Source organism: Carassius auratus, chromosome 37 (genome assembly GCF_003368295.1).
Source record: "Carassius auratus strain Wakin chromosome 37, ASM336829v1, whole genome shotgun sequence".
NCBI lineage: Eukaryota > Metazoa > Chordata > Actinopteri > Cypriniformes > Cyprinidae > Carassius > Carassius auratus.
In genome coordinates this window covers 7,270,656-7,283,698 of record NC_039279.1, presented here as the reverse complement: position 1 = coordinate 7,283,698, position 13,043 = coordinate 7,270,656, and the positions used below count along the sequence as shown (strand labels likewise).

The 13,043-nt window shown below is 37.0% G+C and overlaps 1 protein-coding gene across 1 annotated transcript in view; it reads left to right on the top strand.

The window, feature by feature from the left end:
* Positions 1-13,043, top strand: part of LOC113056029 (sorting nexin-29-like) — a 114,680-nt gene that overhangs the window by 82,477 nt on the left and 19,160 nt on the right. Inside the window, exon 19 of the mRNA XM_026222480.1 lies at positions 7,496-7,636. Within this exon, the coding sequence (XP_026078265.1) occupies positions 7,496-7,636 (141 nt within the window). The remainder of the gene's footprint in view (positions 1-7,495; positions 7,637-13,043) is intronic.

The following is a 13,043-nucleotide window of genomic DNA, read 5'->3' as shown; positions in this document are numbered from 1 at the left end:
AATAAAACTCACCACTGACAGGAACAGTCGACTCTCGTGCCTTTTGCTTTTAAATCTTTATTACACGCAATCCAACGGGTCTTAAATAACTTTTTTTTTCTTCCTCTATAAAAGTGCATATATAATGTTGCCTTGTTTCTCTAAAGTTGCTCTTTTTCCCATGTGTTGCGTGTGAAACACATTAGGCTTTAATTAGTATACATTTATTGTGAAATGACTGCATTTGCGTGTCAATCTTTGTTCATTTTTACCGCGAACAATGCACTGTCACTTTAATTCAGCGTGTGCAGCACAGCAAAAATAGACTCGGTACATAAACGATCGCTGCACTGCTCCTGGAAAACACATTGACGGACCGCAACCACGTGCAGTGTGAACGCTGGAATCCGTTAAAATGGGCGCGTAAAAAAATCCGCAATGCATACGCACTGCAGACGGTGTATGTGTATGTGTGAAATGGGCGTCAGCCTTTTTGAACTTCTTTTTGCCCCAAATGAAAAATTATAATGAACTTCGTTTGAAGTATATCTGGGCATTAACAGTGAACTAAAACTGCTTAATGCATCTTATTAACCACAAAGAAACCATTTAAAATACATACAGCAACATCTAAACAACCACTCAGCACCCTAGCAACCACATAGTCTTGACACAACAGTTTAACATTGTGCTAAAACCACTTGGAACACTGCATCGTAAACACTCAGCGACCACAAAACAATGAGCTACAACCACTCAGAACACCTTAGCAACTCACACTATCTAGAAATGCCCTCGCAATGGCACGGAATGACGAGAGTTACTTAACTCTACAATCTAGATGTAATGTCTTAAGGGGTCCCATTATGCTCTTTAACAAAATTTTGATCTTGTTTTGGGGGTGTACTAGAACAGGCTCTCATACGAGGTTGTTTGAAAAACACATTATTTTTCACATATCTTACATTATTACATTCTTCTCTCCCCAGTCTGGCATGAACGGCTCGAACATTTCCTGTATCAAATGAAGGCCCGCATTCTGGAATACGAGATGTGCTGTGATTGGTTAGCTGGGCCAGGAAAATGTCCTGCCTCTTACCATAGCTGCCAATGCGAGCTTCAGTTCAAATATTGCATCAAAATCAAATCAATCTGAGTGTGATTTAAACCCAGATGATTGTAACCACTCTAAACTCATCTGTCTTGGGAACACTAGCGTGTCTCAAATCATAGTGATAACACTCATTGGCTTCTCTAGTGCAACCAGGTCTCTTCCCATTCGTCGATCTTTGTGGTTTCACAAATCCCAGAAAATATGCGTTGTGGTTCAAACGAGTTGTTCGTTGTAGTTTTTGAAATTTAATTTCTGTTAAATAAAATATCTCCCTTTGAATTAGACTTTGAGCTTCGTAACTTTGCAGATATTTTTTTATGCTCAAACAGCAACATTAAAAACAAACTAAAGTTGAAGTGGGGGGGTGGCTTTGGGGTTTGGGTTGTTGTTTTATTTGATTTGGCTAATTCCAGAATTTCTTGACATGTTGCCATAAGCTTTCATTTTAATTGAGGTTGGTTTTATTTCTGTCAAGATAGAGTTGAGAGAGCTGGATTTCCTGAAACACTTTTTTTTTTCTTGGTATTAATTAGCAATTATTGAGTAGGAAGTGATTTCTCTTTAGAAGATGATTTGTTGCCATAAATATGTATGTTAATGAAACCGCCTCTATAGGATTATGACCGCTTTAATACACCATCATTTTGATTTCATTTAGTTAAGGCTTTGAAACCTCTCTTGTGTGTGTTTGTGTGATTCAGTGTGTCTGTTTATCATTCTGTGTCTTAATATGATTGTGGCAGCTTCTTTGAAATATCCCTCTGATTAATATGTTTATAGAATTTCAAGGTTTAATCATAAATAAGATTTGAATAAAGCAGTTGCTATCGAGCTAATTTGTAAAGAGAACTCTATAAAGCATCAATATCCTATATTCATGAAATCGCCAAACCAGACCGAACCGACCAAACTCAAACCGAGAACAAGCTATTAAAGGTAATGGCTATGAGTGAAACTGTAATGGCCTGCTGCTTGTGACTAAGCCTTATTTGTTATTCTGCTCACTCTCATCTTCAACGTTAAAATATTATTTAAAACAAATTCATACTGTTATTCAGCAAGGACAAATTAAATCGGCATAAAAAGGATCTTGCTGGAGTTTAGTGCTGTTTCTAAAGCATGCTTTCTACCGGGTGTCTGTTGGACTTCAAAACTAGAGTATAGAGCATTATAATTTGTTCTTCATCCGCACAGTAACTGAAATTTTTAACTCTTAAAAGAAAAGGCTCGATAAACTGTTGCACAGATATATTACATCCCACATTAATATCCCTTTGTGTTGTTTCAAGTGCATCACGAGAAGCATATAAACGCTTTGTGTCGCTCTGTATGCAGTATGGAGCCTTTCATGTTTATAATTCTTTTGCGCAATGAAATATTATTAATAGCTTTTCTTGTTGTCTTATCCATCATGTGTTGCTGCCTCATTACTGTGATAAACATTTAAAAGAAATGTCTTTTAATTGTATAATAGCCTATATTAATAAATATACCGTATATGAATGAATGTATTTTGCAACAATACAAAGAGCAGTGTGTATCATTTTACTAGATTTAGCCCTTCAGTTATTCACTTTTATTTGTTCCCCACTAAATTATTTTTTTTTTCACCTTAAAGCTGCAGTAGGGAACTTTTGACGCTCTAGCGGTTAATAAACCGAACTGCTTGCGTCTTGCGGAAGAACATCGTAGCCGGAGCTTCTTCTCTCGGTTTATGTCTATGAAGAATCACAAAGGTACTGGGTTACTCCGCCGCTGTACCCCAGAAGCAATCTAAAATAGTCCGAATATAAACACTTATTATAGGTGCACCCTAGTGATTCAGAACAAGCCAAAAACACGGTTTGGAAAATTGATTCATGGTGTACTCGCTTATTATATAAATTTTTCTACATTTTGAACACAAACAAAGTTACGGACCGCAGCTCTTATTGGTTATTTTTTACCGGGAGCGATGGAGTTTTTGCAAATGGCAATAGGACCACTGAGAGGAGCCAGAGGAGCTTGATTTTTTTCCTAACCCTGTCTCATATTCTACTGTCAGAACATAATGACAGGTTTAACAAATATGTAAAAAATATTTTTTTACAAAAGTTCCCTACAGCACTTTTAAATGTTTATATTATATACAATTATTGTGCACACAGTAGTAACTTTTGCTACTGATTTATCCACTAACATTGTTTATAGTAGTATTTTTCTCATAGATCATTATTATTTATTTGTTTGTTGTTTTTCTTTACAGTTAAGTTGTTACTGTAATTTGATACTTTTTTAGTAACGGAGTAATCTAAAGCAAAATTATAATTATAGTATAGTTACAAGCCAAAGTCTCTATACGTTAATGGCGCGTTACATTGCTGACAGAATGCAGTTATAATCTAGAGATTGTAAAAAGGATGTAGCACATGTACTGTCAAGTCAAGTGCCAGTGGATTAGAGACCTTATCCCGCGAGCACTGACGCAACAGAGTGCAGTGCGTGGGACAAGACTTAATAGGCGAGTGCAGAGACTCGTGTGTGCGGGATTCAGGAGAATAAAATGATTCACGGGACAACAGTAAAATAGAAATATATAAACAAAATATCTAAGACAAATAAATTGTTATTCATCTATTGCACAAAAGCAACATGAACTAATATAAAATATAAACGATTAGCAGGTGCAAGTGTATGTAGAGTTTCTATTTAGGCTGCAACACATGTTTGCAACGTTGAGCAATCCAATGCAGTGCTGAAATTTGCATGCTCACGTTTCCATGTTTCCTTATAACATACAAATTGTAGACATTATGAAATATTGATTATGCATACATTTATTGTGTTATAACAGAGATATGTGAGATTGAGATGAACTGAGATGTCTTCAGTGTTATTTTTGACACTAAATTTTAATTTAGTTTTAGTCTTAGTCTTTTGACTATAATTATTTTAAGATTTAGTCAAGTTTTAGTCATCTGATTTGTTTTAATTTTAGTCTTATTTTAGTCGACTAAAATTGCTTTGTATTTTAGTTGACTAAAATAAGACCAAAATCACTTTTACCGCTGGTATAGTAAACAAACTTAACCAAAATATATAAAACACAAATTCAACTTTATTTCAACACAACTGTGTCTTTATTTCAATTCAAAAGCTTTTATGCAGCAACAAACACTGTCATGGTAATGTAAACAATAACTAGCTGCCAATTCACCTTCAATAAAAGAAAAATAAAGTTAGGTCCAGGACCTTAAAGCTTACAGCTGAGCTGAACAATAAGTGCAAAATTTTTTATTTAAAGTAAATATTTAATAAGTTGGCAGCTAGGTGGATAAAAAAAGTAACAAGATTTTATAAGGTATTAATTTCTTTAGTAATATTGTATGTTTTAAATACCACAATATTGCTAGATTAGTATGCATAATGATGTGATCAGTCTCGTTTCATATGACTAATCTAGAAATAGTTGTGATATTGTCAACAAGTAGAACATTATAAAATATACTAAACATTAGTATTAATCAAATGTATGTAGTAGGGGTTTAACGGTACATGTATTCGTACCGGACCGTTTCGGTACAGGGCTTTCGGTACGGTGCACGTGTGTACCGAATGACTGAATGCAATATTTTGTTTGTGGAACATAGGAAAATTTTTGTGTTTCCAAACGAATATTAAGTGGTGGAAGTCTCCACGTTCAGCGCAAATCCCGCCCTGCAGCTCATTCTAATAAGGCCGGTGGCACAACGCAAGCGTGAGCGGCGCGCGAGCAGCGCATTGCTTTTTTTGGCGTCCATGTTAATCAATGAGTGCATTCACACCGGGAGCTGGAGCCATGCATGAGCATGAGCGCGTGAACAGCAGTGCAGCGGGGGTTTTGGCGTCCGGTCTATTTTTGCTGTGCTGCTCACGCTCAATTAAAGTGGAAGCACACTTTTGATGGACAAAATAAATATGATTTAACACAAAACGTGTTCAAAATGCACAGAATAAGCATGTCAAGAGGCCGACGACAGACCAGGCTCTTGTCTTCACGACAACAATATCTATACTTCATGTTGAGCATAAATATAAAGCCTACTGATAAAGGGCAAAATAGACTATGTTTGACAGGTGCAATATGCCAGTGTGTCACCGGCCTAAGGTTTTTAAAAGGCATCACGCGAGTGTGAACATCACTACAACTAGGAAAAAAACTATAGTAATTCAAACGCAGCTCCCGTCGGCATTTAAATAGACCTTTGCTCTCAATTCCGATCGGTCTTAGCAATAACGAAATCTGAGCAGGTCTAAAAACTGAAACTGTTAATGCTGCACTTTACACTTTGGAAAAGTTATATTTTTTAAATATGAGCAGACCTACAAGCTGGGATTGGTAATGCTGCACTGTGATCATAGTTATTTATTTATATTTTTCATTATATTTTATTATATGATATTGGTTTGTTACTGAGAGTCTTTTAGTGGAGAACTTTGCAGCACTATTTTATTTCTTATTCTTTTTTATTTTATATATATTTTATTAAAAAGTATTTTAAAAAAAAAGTGTAAACAAATTGTAAAAAAAAGTTTATAGTAATAAATAACCTGCAGTTTAATGTTTGCATTTCTTTCCCTTACTGTACCGAAAATGAACCGAACCGTGACTTTTGCGTACCGTTACACCCCTAGTATGTAGCATAATATTACGTATTAGTATGGTGCTTTCATCTAACTTGAAGAAAGGGTTATTTTAAAGTACTTTTCAGTTCGTAATATTTAATGCTACAACATCTATGCACTGCAGTCTTCCAATTTTGCATAGCTCAATAAACAAAAGAACATCGTTGTGAATTACCTTTGAGAAAATTTTTGGGTGGCTCGTCTGTAAATGTATTTTCAAATTGGTTGTGCTCTTGCCACGAATGATCGCTCCGCATGCTTTACATTTTGTTTTGTTTTGTTCGTCGTCAAACGTGAAGTGAGCCCACAAGTCTCCCTTCTTTTTCTCCCAGCTGTGGACATTTTGTCGCTCTTTTAGATATCGCCGCTTCGAATACAGTCTTCCCGGGAGCTCAGTCAAAAACTGAAACTTCGCTTCATATCTCAATAAGTCAGTCTCTGATTGGTTCTCTTTTCTCATGCAGTCTCACCTGTTCCGTTTTGCCGGTTCTTTTGTTCATTCCACACATCTCTCCCGTCTGCTGATTGGATTTTCGTCACAGTCTATTTTCGTCTCGTCCTTTATTCGTTGACGATAATGTCAATCAATTTAGTCATGGTTTTAGTCTCCATCAGTGACTTCTTTTTTAGTTTTTGTTTCGTTTTCGTCCGCAAAAATATATTCGTGACGAAAATAATGACCTAAATATTTAGTCAACGAAATTAACACTGGATGTCTTTTAAAGATTAAAAATGCAGTGCTCTTTGCTTGCATTCTTCCAAACCATGCACACAGCAGCCGCTTGCTAAGGTTAAAAAATAACACTGTTCTGTGAATGTTGATGCTTTAATAACAAATATTTATCGGGAGCGTGTATGCTGGGATTTCATAAATTTCATAGAGAAAAAGGTAATGTAACTTGTAATGTAACTAATTACTTTGAAATAAAGTAATCAGAACAGGAATGTGATTACTGTACTTTTAAAAGCAGTAATCAGTAATTTATTACATTTTCAGAGTAACATGCTCAACACTGTTTATAAGTACTAATAATCAGCCTGTATGCTATTAATATGCCTGATAATAAGCAACTAGTTAATAGTGAGAATTGGTCCCTAAACTAAAGTGTTACCCTTTCGTCACTGTTACTATTGGGTACTGGCTACAAGCTGTTGCATGAACAATAGAAGAATTACACTGGAAACTTGCAATAGCCTGTAGAACGCAGTTTTAGTCTTTAAAGCCATTGAAGATATTTTGGTGTCTAGTTTGCATGCATGATTTTTTGAGGTTATTGCACTGACGCTGTGATGCCAGTGGCTTTAGAACAGCCTGGGTTTGACACTGTCAGCCTGGCCTTGCAGGTGCTAACATGCTGTTAGAGTCTAACCTCTCATGAGATCCTGTTACTAAAGCCAGACATGCACACTCTTTGCCTTGTGTCCCCTTTGGACTCACTGCTGTCTGTTCAAGAGACTTAAGCATGCGCTTTGCTGTGATCAGAAGTCTTGGTTGGGTAATTCGAGCCAGGCTCCTCTGTCCTGCTCTGAAGGAGGAAGCGAAGTGTGAAAATAGCATCCCTCTCCTCCTATCTCTATCCTCTTCCTTGTGTTGTTGTCCCTGCATTGCACTTCTAGATATAGTCCCTTATGTCTATCTGGCTACGGCACCATGGGAAACCTATAATAATAAAATAATATTGAGACCAACAACAGCAAAATGACACATCAGATACTCATCACTGTAACCCGTGACATTTTATGCTTTTTTTTTTTCAGGTGTACATTAGAATCTTGGACAACGAGTGGAATGTGTACCGGCGCTATGCTGAGTTTAGGACACTGCACAATCACCTGCGGCCGCAATTCCCACAAGTCGACACGTTCAATTTCCCACCTAAAAAAGCCATCGGCAACAAGGTATGTACTGCGGGTTTTCTCTATAATAGCAGGTTCTCAGGTTTTTCCTTGTCCTTATATTGGTTAGCTTACCTGAAAATAAAGGATTAGTAGGCAGGTTAGTAGTAATTAGGAGTGAAAAGGGGTTGAAATTCAATAGAAATTTCTATAATTGCTATAAGTGACATACTTTGAATATTAACTTGACATAGCCTTGTGTAAAAGTTGAAATCCAGATTCACATTTTGAATCAATTTCTTAACTTTAGAATTTGGCACAACTCTGTACTGCAAAGAAAATTGCGTCCAGAACAGCATAGCAAGGGGAATCCACAAACTTTTAATCTGACGTAAATGTGTTTTCAAGCTATTCACAGTTTTGGGAAACAATGTATCATGCACTCGAAAGTTGATTGTTGATTCTGTGCACAGCTGGCAGAAAACATGGGCAATGGCAAAGTTTGTAGGCCGCAACATTGAAACCTTATAAATGACATTAATCCAAAAATATGAGATGAAAACATGTCAGCAGAGCACAAAAAGGCAAAATAAAGAGAATGCTACAGAAAAGAGAACCAGAGCCACCCATAAACAAAAACTTTCCATCAGTACCACTGTCACCACCTGCTACTTACCAGCATGCATGACATCGCTGTTAGTGGCTGGGCCCCCATCTCAGCCTCATGTGTATATATATAAACACTATATATTAGGGCTGGGCAACGATAAATTTGTAAAAAAATTTCGATTAATCACATTATTGGTTGCGATAAATTGCAATTAAATGCATTGTTATGTACAAAACTAATAATGCATTCAAAAGTAATGTATTTTGCACTTTTTTTCATTTAAAAGTAGGCCTACTGCTATATGAACAAAAGTGTATTAACATTTGGTTTGCAAACACTTAAAATAAATAAGGTGCTTTTTTACAGTGTTCCTTTTACATAGTAGCAGGTAAAATATTTATTGAAGCCTAAATCTCAATTTATAACAATATTGTAATTAAATATAAAACAAGCTATTTGCCACTGCCAGGACATTAACGTTTTTATAGAACATATTTTATAGAAAAACAAGTTATGCAAGTTATGTGGCAGTTCTTACAAGCTAAAGAATTCCAAGGGAACTCCGTTATTTTGACAGGAAAACAATAAAATATTTTGTTACATGTAGCGTGTCAATTCTACAAGGTATGCAAGACTCTCTCACTTGCTCTCTCTTTGCATGTGTGTGAGACAAAGTAACAGTGAGTCATGCGCAGTTACACTAGAGTTTACGGTACGTCAAACACAGGTGCGATGCGCATCCATTCAGATGAAATGAAAAATATTACAGATTGGTTGACAGAGAGAGACTCTGAAGCTGTGTTCGACAAGTAAAAATATATCTATGCTAAACTCCAACTCACACATTGGCGAGTATAATCCGAGAATTTAGCTAATGAGGCTAATATTACACATCATTTACTGTAGTCACCAAGATGGAATATTTAGCATATGCAAGTGATTTACTCGCAGTGTAGAGGGTTGGATTGGTTATAATACTCAGTGCTGCCAAAAACGTGTAAAAAGAAATCTATTGCAATATAAGCAGATCTACGTGTGATGTAAACACAGTTGACACTTGTCATTCGTTTTCAGCTTTCATTTTAATAAAAAACAAAAATGCAGTAATAAATTTAGTTTAACTTGGCAGGGTTATTTTTTGCCCCCTTTTCTGGAAATCTTGAAACATGGTTAATTTTAGTGTTTTTGTCGTGCCAAGCAACCATTTTTTGACCATGTAATGTACTGATATATAGAGCTTTGGTGGCCAACTTCAGTTCTATCACCACTGATTTTGCCACTTTGGAGGTGTTGACACTTTTTCCCAGTTTATCTGCAAGGCTGCTGTGCAGTGAATACAAGGGGAAGATTGCTGTGTCATATGTTCCTGCCCTCTGCTCCAGTGCTCATCAGCATCATCTGCGGGGCAGCACTGTATGCACTAATGTGGAGAGTCCACTCTGACAGCACTCTGATCCCCCACCTGTCTTTTCATTTTCCTTCCTTTTTTCCCCCTGTTCACCCAGGGGCAGATAATTGGCTTGTGGCAACGCTTCCTCTCGCTGCCTGTGATTTTTGAGAGTGTGCCAGGCAGAGCCACTGGCCTCTTCAAAGGTAGACTTTTTAGAGCGTGAAAGACAGACTGATGTACCAGGACCCAAACAGGGACCGCCAGCCTGCGTCCCACCTCAAGGACGGCCAATCAAAAGAGTCAATCAACCCCAGGGCTAGCGTGAAGATAGCATGCTTTGTACCTGCTCTAAGCACATTAGTTTTGCTCTACCAGCAGTCGTTTGTTGCTCTGGACTTCTAAAAGAGTTATTTTTAACCCTGCGCCACATTTTGCCATCTTGCTTTTAACGTATCACCAAGGAGTGAAAACAGCTGAGCAGTTGTCAATTAGGGGATGTGTCCTCGAGTAACTCGCTCTGCTCAGTGATAAGTTCCTGACCTCTCAGGGAAGCAGGTCTATGTGCTGTGCAGAAGCTGCACACATATACATGACAGAAGGAGCTTCTCTGTTCTTGTTTTTTTCAGAGCCGAGAGCTGCTAACTGCCTTGCGCTGAAGTTTTAGCTGAAACTTTGACATGCAAATTAAACTGGAGAGTGGAAACCCTCAGGGCTCAGTTAGAACAAGAATTCAGGGAGAAAAAGGGTGCGTTGAGAGAGCAGGCTTTTAATGTCGAAATGACTGCAACTGTGGAGGGTTTTGATGGCGACAGGCCTTTGCTGGTAATCATCGGCCAGTTGTGATTAGCTGTCATGTAATTGTTGATTCTGTTATTATTTTATGGGAGCTCGGTGGCAGAATATGATATCTGATCTTTCGCAGACCTGAGTTTTGAGCAGTACTCAAACAGTGCCTGTAAAATCATTTTTCCTGGATCCACTTAATCAAAGGTTAGCAGTGTACTTCAGATTTATTAAAGGGATTTCACTTTTTCGTGAACGTGCATACGACAGTAAGTGGAAGCTAAACATTACAGTTTATAAATATGGGCATTTTTCCTACACAAACAAATCAGTTCACTTCAAAAGGTATTTATTAGGAGCAGTATGGTGCACTTTTTTATGATGGATGGATGCACTTTATTTTGCTTCAAAATCTCGACCCCCATTCGCTGCCATTATAAAGCTTAGAGCCAAGACATTTTTTAGGCTAACTTGGATTGAATTTGTCTAAAAGAAAAAAGTAATTTACACCTAGGATGGCTTGAGGGAGTAAATCATGGTTAATTAAAATTTTGGGGTGAACTATTCCTTTTATTAATTGGTTCCTCATTATCAGAAATACAGAGCTCTGCACATGCCATCCATACAAAAATATATCTATCGTTCCCACAAATAAGAAATTAGTTCCCTCATTTTGGTTAAAACATGGCCCCAAATTAAGAATTTGTTCCCTCTTGGGTAAGTCATTGTCATGTGCTAAATCATTCTGCTGTTTATGGTTTATTTAGTTAACATGGACACAATTTACTGAATTGGGGGAATTAATTCTTAATTAGGGAACACAATTTAACTAAAACGAGAGAACGAATTAAGAAGTGGGAATGAATTCTTGATTTGTGGGCACAATAAATATGTTTTTGTCTGCATGTCACAGACAGGCCTCTGTACACACAAGATGAAATAGGTGAATGGATATTCAGACAGCTTCAGAGTATGCTTATTTTTATTCTAATATCTTAAATGCATGTTTGTGCTAAGTAAAATTCTTAATTTTATGTAATAAAAATACAATATTCACAAACATCTTCAATAATGGTTTAGGAAAAAAACATTTAAAAAAACATTTTTATACATTATTTTGATGCAAAAATATTCTATTTCAAATAAATGCTGTTCGTTTTGTGAATAAGCATCATGGTTTCCAAAAAAGATCTCTGCCACTGGTTACAATGAGCAGAGTAATGGTAAGGAAATGCATATAATGCCTCTATTGAGAAAACTTATGCCCCTTTGAAAGTGTGTACTGCTTGTTATCTGTACTTGCTGAATGAACAAGCCTTGTCTAATCTTCATCTGTGAGTCTCTTATTGCTAGTCTCATCATTCATCTTGAGACAGCAGCTTGTGCAGTTACCCATCCAGACCTCTCATGTGCCTCGTTCAAACCAGTGCAACACTAATCCTGCTCTTGCTAAAGAAACTGTTGCTTTGTTTTTCACCACTTAGTGAATCAAATAGATGTGATACTTTGGTGATTGCACAGAAATTCCAACCATGCAATGTTAAATAATCTAGATAACACCTTTTTTGGCCCTTTTGTTCATTCACCAGGTATAAAAGTCTGTAGGAAAAAATTAAATGTAAAAGATTCCTCATAGCTTCCATACATTGTGTTAGTGTGTATAATATCCTTCAGTCTCTGAGACTGTAACATTATTTCATTCCTTCTGGATTGTCGTGAAGCTCTCTGAGTTTTGGAATGGAATATGAATTTGGTGTCTTGTTGTGTCCATTGCTCCATCTGCAGTTGCTGATCAGCCATACTGACAGCTCCTAAACAGCTGATCTGTCAGAGGCTTGCCGGGCAAACACGCTAAACGCTCCTCAGCCTACCTGTCAAATGTGCCCTGAATACATAGCAGAGCCGCGCTGAACCCAGCTAACCACAGGAAGAATGATGACATCAAAGAGAGGCGACTGTCAGCACTCCAGTCAAACTGTCAACTCATAAGCTCCTCAGCTGTTTGAATCTTTTTTTTTATTTATTTATTTATTTATTTTTTTTACATTTTTATGGTTGAGGTTTTTTTTTTTTTTTTCAAGATCACATTTATAGGCTCCATTTTGACTCTGCATTTTCTCGTTCATGCTTCAGGACTCTAAAGGGGAGTAAATCTTAAGGGAGCTGTCTTAGTAATTGAGAGATCATGGAAAGTAGCCAGTGTTATCCTGTTAAAAACTCTTGGGATGAGGAGTTGTCTTCACACTGACACAGGTAGAGTTTCTTAAATAGATTTAGGTCAAACTCTCAGAGCTCTGAGATGGTCAGTTGGTTCAGGGGCTGGAGTAACATTTTGCTCTGTTGTCCACTTTTGCTGACCTTATAAACTTAAACCATATTTTTTGGGGGGACGTTTTCATCTCCCCACAGCCTTTTTTAATTTACCAATGGAAATGTCATTAAAAGAAAATTTTTTTAGCTAGCTGCTGTTATAGTTGTATAATTAGCTGTTATTGTAGATGCAGCCAAATGTATGTATGTATGTGTGTGTGTGTGTGTGTGTGTGTGTGTGTGTGTGTGTGTGTGTGTATGTATATATATATATATATATATATATATATATTAGGGGTGTAACGATACGCGTATTCGTATTGAACCGTTCGGTACGACGCTTTCGGTTCGGTACGCGGTACGCATTATGTATACCG